At 42.4% G+C, this 8,396-nt stretch overlaps 1 protein-coding gene across 1 annotated transcript; it reads right to left on the bottom strand.

Moving 5' to 3' along the window:
- Positions 1 to 6,207: 6,207 nt before the first annotated feature.
- On the bottom strand, positions 6,208 to 8,163 carry LOC102514961 (hemoglobin subunit zeta). Its single transcript, XM_014554369.2, has 3 exons — positions 8,023 to 8,163; positions 7,265 to 7,469; positions 6,208 to 7,157 (listed from the first exon to the last, which is right to left on the bottom strand). Exons 1-3 carry the CDS (start codon positions 8,115 to 8,117, stop codon positions 7,029 to 7,031), a joined length of 429 nt encoding a protein of 142 aa, XP_014409855.1. The 5' UTR covers positions 8,118 to 8,163; the 3' UTR covers positions 6,208 to 7,028.
- Positions 8,164 to 8,396: the final 233 nt, after the last annotated feature.

Below are 8,396 nucleotides of genomic sequence, written 5' to 3' on the forward strand. Positions count from 1 at the left end.
GAAAAGACACCCAGCTTCCTTACTCATTCAGAAATGCAAATCAAAACCCTGATAAGGTACCACTTCACATCCAGTAGGACAGCCATAACAGTAATTTAAAAAGCAAAAGAGCAAGAGTTGGCGAGAATGTGGAGAAGCTGGAACCCTCATACATGGCTGCTGGGAATGTAAAATATAGCAGCCATTGTGGAAAACAGTTTGGTGGTTCCTCAGTATATTAAACATTGTTAGTGTATGGCCAAGCAATTCCACTCCTATGTGTATACATCCAAACTTTTGAAAATATACATCCACACCAAAACTTATACAAGAATTTTCGCAGCAATCCCCTGGCCCCCAGGGCCACACAGCCAGCTGCCCCAGGCCCCAGCCCCACCCACCAGTGGGCAGCAGCCTCCATGTGAGGCAAGGCCTGGCAGCCAACCTGATCTGGGGCCACCCCACCTACCAACACACCCACAGTAGTTGGCCCCCCACAAGAGAAGGGCCCACACAGTTCATGCAGGGGGCAACCCTAGGGCATATAGCTCTGGTGATCAGAGGGGAGTGCATTGCTGGGACACACAGGACATCTCTGATATAAGGCCACTCCATCAAGATTGGGAAATGTAACCAACCTACCTAATACATAGAAATAAAAACAGAGAATTAGGCAAAATGACATGATGGAGGACTATGTTCCAAATAAAGGGACAAGATAAAACCCCAGAAGAAGAACTAAGCAAGTGGAGATAAGCAGTCTGCCCAATAAAGAGTTCAAGGTAATGATCATAAAGATGCTCAATGAACTCAAGAGAAATAGGGATGAACAGAGTGAGAAGTTTAACACAGAGTTAGAAAATATACAGAAGAACCAAAGAGAGCTGAAGAATACAGTAACTGAAAAAAATACCGTAGAAGGAATCAACAGTAGATTAGATGATACAGAGGAATGGATTGGTGAGCTGGAAGACAGAGTAGTGGATATCACCCAGACCGAACAGAAAAAAGAATTTAAAAAAAAATGAGGACAGCTTTAGAGTTCTCTGGGACAACATCAAGTGTATTATTATTCACATTATAGGGATCCCAAAAGAAAAGAGAGAGAAAGAGTAAGAGGATTTTTTTGAAGAAATAATAGCTGGAAACTTCCCTGACTTGGGAAAGGAAACAGAAAGCCCAGAGACTCCCAAACCACACAAACCTAAATAGGTCCACCCACACCAAGACACACTGTAGTTAATATGGCAAAAATTGAAGATAAAGAGAAACTCTCAAAAGCAGCGAGAGAAAAGTATCCAGTTTCATAGATGGGACCTCCCATAAAACCATCAGCTGATTTTTCAGTGGAAACTCTGCAGGCCAGGAGAGAGTGGCACCATATATTTAAAATGATGAAAGTAAAAAAGCTACAACCAAGAATACTCTACCCAGCAAGGCTATCATTTGAAGCAGAGATATAGAGCCTTATAGACAAGCAAAACCTAAAAGATTTCAGCACCACTAAACCAGTTTTACAAGAAATGTTAAAGGGGTTTATCTAAGAAGAAAAGAAAGGACCACAACTAGAAATATGAAAATTATGAAAGGAAAAACTTCTTTGGTAAAGGCAAAAATACAAAAAAGGTAATAGATCATTTATAAAGACCACTTATAAAGCTAGCAGGAAGGTTAAAAGACAGAAGTAGTAAAATTATCCATTTCCATGATAAATAGTTAAGGAAATGAAACAGAAAGATTTCAAAAACATTAAATGTTAGGAGTAAAAATGCGGAGTTGTTAGAATGCACTTGAACTTAAGAGATCATCAACTTAAATAATTGTGTGTATGTTTTATACACACAATTTTATATATATATATATATATATAAAACAAGCAAAAGTCTAGAACCAGATACCTTCATGAGTGAATTCTACCACATATTTAAGGAAGAGTCAAACCCATCCCTCTCAAACTATTTCAGAGAATTTAAGAGGATGGTTCTGGACTCATTCTATGAGGCCAGAATCACCATAGTACCAAACCCAGACAACGATATCACAAAAAAGAAAATTACTACACTGGAAATTGACACAACATTGTAAAATGACTGTAACTCAAAAAAAAAAGTTAAAAAAAAGAGAAAATTACAGGCCAGTATCACTGATGAACATAGATGGAAAAATCCCCAACAAACTTAGCAAACCAAATTCAACAATACATTAAAAGGATCGTACTCCATGATTAAGTGGGATTTACCCCAGGAATGCAAGGATGGTTCATTATCTACAAATTAATCAATGTGATACACCATATTAACAAAATGAAAAATAAAAATCACATAGTCATCTCAATAGATGCAGGAAAAGCTTTTGACAATATTCAAGAACCAGTTATGACAAAAAAAAAAAAACCACTACTTCTCAACAAAGTAAGTATAGAGGGAACATACCTCAATATAATAAAGGCTATATATGCAAGACCACAGCTAACATGCTCAATGGTGAAAAGCTGAAAGCATTTCCTCTATGATCAGGAACGAGACAAGGATGCCCACTCTCACCACTTTTATTCAACATAATACTGAAAGTCTTAGCCACAGCCATCAGACCAAATAAATAAATAAATAAATAAAAGGAATCCAAATAGGAAAAGAGGAAGTAAAACTGTCACTTCTTCCAGATTACAGGATACTATATATAGAAAATCCCTAAGATTCTGCCAAAAATTTATTACAACTAATAAGTGAATACAGTAAAGTTGCAGGATACAAAATTAATATACAGAAATCTGTTGCATTATACATTAAGAACAAACGCTCTAAAAGAAAAGTTAAGAAAACAATACTGTTTATAATTGCATCAAAAAGAATAAAATACATAAGAATAAATCTAACCAAGGAGGGAAAAGTCCTGTGTTCAGAAAAATACAGACATTGATAAAAGAAATTGAAGATGACACAAACAGATGGAAAGATATAATATGCTCATGAACTGGAAAAATTAATATTGTTAAAATGACCATACTACCCAAGGCAACCTAGATTCAATGCAATCCCTATCAAAACTACAATGGCATTTTTCACAGAACTAGAAGAAATAATTCTAAAATTTGTATGGAAACCCAGAAGACCCTGAATAGCCAAAACAATCTTGAGAAAGAAAAACAAAGCTGGAGGAATCATGCTCCCTGACTTCAGATTATACTCAAAGCTACAGTAATTAAAACCAGTATGATACTGGCACAGAAACAAACACACAGATCAATGGAACTGAATAGAGAGCCCAGAAATAGACCCACGCACTTATGGCCAATTAACCCATGACAAAGTAGGCAATAATATACATAATGGGGAAAGACAGCCTTTTTAATAAGTGGTGTTGGGAAAACTGGACAACTGTAAGCAAAAGAATCAAATTGGACTACTTTCTCACACCATATACAAAAATAAACTCAAAATGAATTATACTTAAGTAGGACCTGAAACCATAAAACACTTAGAAGCATACCTATGCAGTATATTCTTTTTTTAAACATTTTTTATTGATTTATAATCATTTTGCAATGTGCAGTATACTCTTTGACATCAGTTTTAGCAATTTTTTTTTATATATGTCTCCTCAGGCAAGGAAAATAAAAGCAAAAACAAACAAACTGGACTACATCAAACGAACACGTTTTTGCACAACAAAGGAAATGATCAACAAAACAAAAGGCAGCCTACTGAGTGGGAGAAGACATTTGCAAACAATATATCTGATAAGAGGTTATTATCCAAAATATACAAAGAATTCACACAACTCAACATCAAAGAACAAGTGACCTAATTTAAAATTGAGCAGATCTTTTCCAAAAGATGTACAGATGGCCAACACGCACATGAGAAGATGCTCGACATCACTAATCATCAGGGAAATGCAAATCAAAACCATAATGAGATGGCACCTCACACCTGTCAAATGCTATCATCAAACAGACAAGAAATAACAAGTGCTGGTGAGGATGTAGAGAAAAGAGAACCCTTGTGTGCTGTTAGTGGGAATGTAAACCAGTGCAATTTACAGTAAGGAGGAAAACAGTGTGGAAATGCCTCAAAAGAGATGTCATTGCCTTCTGGGCATTTTTCAAGGAAAACAAAAACACTAACATAAAAAGGCATATGCATCCCAATGTACAGCAGCATTATTTACAACAGCTAAGACATGGAAGCAGACTAAGTGCCCATCAACAGATGAAAGGATAAAGAAGATACGGGACATATATACAACAAATTACTACTCAGCCATAAAAGATAATGAAATCTTGCCATTTGCAACAACACGGATGGACCCAGAGGGAATTATGCTAGGTGAAATAAGTCAGGCAGAGAAAAACAAGTACCTATGATTTCACTCAGATGTAGAATCTAAAAAACAAAACAAACGAGCAAACATAACAAAACAGAAACAGACTCATAGATACAGAGAACAAACTGGTGGTTGCCAGAGGGGAGAGGGGTGAGGAGATGAGTGAAATAGGTGAGGGAGATGAAGAGGCACAAGCTTCTAGTTACAAAATAAACAAGTCACGGGGATGAAACGTACAGCCATGGGGAATATAGTCAGTGATATTGTGATAACTGTATGATGACAGATGGTAACTAAATTTATTGTGGTCATTATTTTGTAGTGTATAGAAATATCAAATCACTATACTAACATAGTGTTGTAGGTCAATTATACCTCAATATAACTAAATATGTAACTACTAAGTAAAAATATGGAAGAAATGAAATCCTTGGCAGGAGCTCACTACTTCCCTAAGTGTCTTACTGTATATAAGGACTATAAAAATTTGCCCAAAATAACAAAAATACTTTTATTAAAAAAAATTGGGGCAAAATTACCTTTTTAAAAAGAAAACAAAAGACTGTGCACAGCAGCACAATTGACATAGCCAAAAAGGCACAAACAGCCCAAATGTCTACCAATCAATGAAAGAATAAACAAAATTTGGTATTTCCCTACAATGGAACATTATACATCCATAGAAAAGGAAGTACTGGTACATGCTACAACAGAGATCAACCTTGAAAGCAGTGTGACAAGTAAAAGAAGTCAGACACAGAAGTTGGCATGTTGTATGATTCCCTTTGTATGAAGTGTCCAGGATGGGCAAATCCACAGGAGCAGAAAGCAGACTGCTCGCCAGGGGCTGAGGGGCACAGAGTTTCTGTTCAGAGTGATGAAAAATTTCTGGAACTAGGTAGGTGATAGTTGTGCAACATGATGAATATACTAAATGCCACTGAGATGTTCACCTTAAAATAGTTAAAACAGTAAATGTTACGTTTTATCACAAGAAGAGAAGATCTGACTATCACCATAGGTGATGCTGAAGACTTGGGTGATACTAGGAGCCATGTGATGTCAAATGGCAGTGTTTATTGCCGGTGCTAAACAAGGAGTCTGGGAGACTGATGCTCAAAAAGCCTGAACTCCCCAATGGCTTTCAGGGAAAGGTTTTTGAAGACAGGGTGTGGGAGAGGGGTTGTGGTGTGTGTGATCAACTCGTGGACATTTTTTTTTTTTTTTTGGTGGCAAAACCTGGGATAAGTTTGTTTTTGACTTTGATCTTTTCAGTTTTTGCTCTTTTAAGTTTTATTTTTGGTGATCTTAAATATTTACAAGATTCAAGGGGGAGGGTATAGCTCAGTGGTAGAGCATATGCTTAGCATGCACAAGGTCCTAGGTTCAATCCCCAGTACCTCCACATAAATAAATGAATAAATAAATAAATTAATTAATTAAATAAACTTCATTACTCCCCCCCAAATTTACAAGATTCAAAGGTCGAAATGATGCAGCGTTAGATTTGGAGGAGCTTCCCTCCAACCCCACCCATGTTGTCATTTGTGGTCTTTTCCAATTCATCCTTCCACAGTGCCTTTTTGCAAAAATAAGCAAACATGCACAAACACACACACACTCATGAGGGCACACACGGGTTAATGAACTCGCTCACACAAGTGTGTACTCACACATTCTTGAATTCCCCTCCTTCCTTACAAAAAAGTGACCGTGCTGTATATACACCAGTCTACTTCTTTATTACTTCTTTTTCTTTTTTCACTTAATAAATCCTGGCTATTACATCACAACCATTACTAGAAACTGCCCTCATTTAAAAAAAAATTTCAGTTCCCAGTTCTCTGTGGTGTGAATGTTCATGGTTTACCCTTTACTCTGTCAGTGCCACCTGAAGGGCTTTTGGGTTTTCTAGACTTTAGCAAACATAGCTGCCCCTGCTGCTTTGTGTATCCTCAAGCAAGCTTCAGCTCACCACTTAGCAGGGGGTGCCAGCAGAGTGTGGTCAAAGTCTTGGATTTTTGTTATTAGGGTGGATAAGAAATGGCTCTCAGTGGAGTTTTACTTTTAATATTAATTTGCATTTCTCTTGTTATGAGCAAGGTTGTGCCTCTTTTCGGTTTTTTTTTTTTCCCTCGTGTGTACTGTGATCTGTATCCCCGACTAGATTGTCAGCTCCATGGGGCAGGGAACTTTGCTTGTTTTAGCTGTTGTATCCATAGCCTAGAAAGACACTGGGGCCACTTATATGCCATAAACATTTGTTTAATGGGAGAGTGAATTGGTGGATGGATGAATGGATTCATCAACTCCTTTCTAAGATCCTGCATAAACTAGCAAATAGTATATATTCCGGAGGAAGAAGAAAAAGTGTCACCGCGGACCACAGGGACAAAGGGTCGGGGGACTCTAGCGACGCCCTAAGAAGTAAAGGCAAGGGGTCTCCTCTGTGCCGGATAGTGAGTGCCCTCCATGTCGCGGGAGCTGCCCTCTGCCCTCCGAGAGACCTTGGGGGTCAGTGCAAGGATTCCCGCAGCCCTCCGTGTGACCCAGGCAGCACCCCCAGCCGCTTCCACCTCTGCCAACCCGCAGTGGCCCCAGTGACCACAGAGACAAGATGCACGTTGATTCGTTTATTGGCGCGTCCTGGGGAAGATGGGGTGGGCTGGAGACCCCCTGGAGCAGCGGAGAGCGCATCCTGTCCTGGGGGGCCGCAGCTGCGCTCAGCGATACTTCTCGGTCAGAACGGAGGACACGATGGACAGGAACTTGTCCCAGGCGGCGTGGGCGTCGGCCGTGAAGTCGGCGGAGAAGTGGGAGGCCACGGTGACCAGCAGGCAGTGGGACAGGAGCTGGGGCGGAAAGGGAGGGAGGCTCAGGGCGCGGGCCCCGGGCGCCTTCCGCCCAGACCCCGCCCCGCCTCGGTCGGGCCCCGCCAGGACCCCAGCCCCGCGCCCACCTTGAAGTTGACCGGGTCCACGCGCAAGACGTAGGCGTGCAGCTCGCTGAGCTTGGACAGAGCGCCCGCCACGTTGTCGATGCTCTTGACTGCGTCGCCCAAGGCGGCCAGCACCTTGGAGCCGTGCGCGCGCAGCTGCGCGGAGCCTGGATGCAGGTCGAAGTGCGGGAAGTAGGTCTTGGTCTGCGGGAAGCTGGAGAAGAGCCTGCGGGGGGGGCGGCGGGGGTGAGGCGAGGTCGGGACGGCACTGCCCCAGGACGCGACGGTCCAGGCGCCGACCCAGCGTTCTGGACACGTGGTATTTTCACGCAGTGTATTAAAACATCAATATTAACGCAAAAACCCACGTAGACCGAAATATGCAAAGTTCAGGTAAAGGCAGGATGAGTACTGCTGACTTTTCCTGTTGCCCCAGGCTCCAGTATGGCCCCGGTACTATCTCACTCACCCTCACCGCCCCATCGTTCCCACGTTCCTTCCTTCTTCCCCCATTCACTCACTCACTCACTCACTCACTCACTCATTCATTCATTCAACAGGTGTTTGTGGAGACCTGGGTGCTGGGCCTGGAGAGACACAGCCCTACAGTCATCTCCCTTCCGAGTTCACCTCCTCTTCCTGCTTACCGGCCACCATCCCCTGTCCCCACCACTGACCGCACCTCCCTGTCCCTTCCTCACTGACCGCTGTCCTTACTGTCCTCTCCTCTCTGGCCCACAGTCACCTGCCCGGGTACATCCAGCCCAGCTGGCACTCACCTTTCCAAGGCCTCCATGCCAATGACGTCCGCCTGTGTGGCGATCTTGCCCCACATGGACACAACGATGGTCCTCTCAGCCTTGGTCAGAGACATGGTGGCGGCTGACCCAGAGCTAGGTGTGCTCAGAACTGGCCTCCATGGTAATCAGCCCCCAGGGTCCTCTTATATACCTGAAGCCAGGGTGGGGGCCAGGCTGTGGTCATCACTGGGAGAGGGGAGGGGGTTTGGGTGGTGGGGTCTCTTATCAGATGCAGTGACAATGGGCAGTCAGGCCTGGTGGGCCTGGTGGGATGAGGGGCTATCACTCGGGCCTCCCTTGCTGGGCCTAGGCAGGGAGAATAGGGAGGGTGTTGGCCGCAGCCTGACCAGACT

This window comes from Camelus ferus, chromosome 18 (assembly GCF_009834535.1).
Source record: "Camelus ferus isolate YT-003-E chromosome 18, BCGSAC_Cfer_1.0, whole genome shotgun sequence".
NCBI lineage: Eukaryota > Metazoa > Chordata > Mammalia > Artiodactyla > Camelidae > Camelus > Camelus ferus.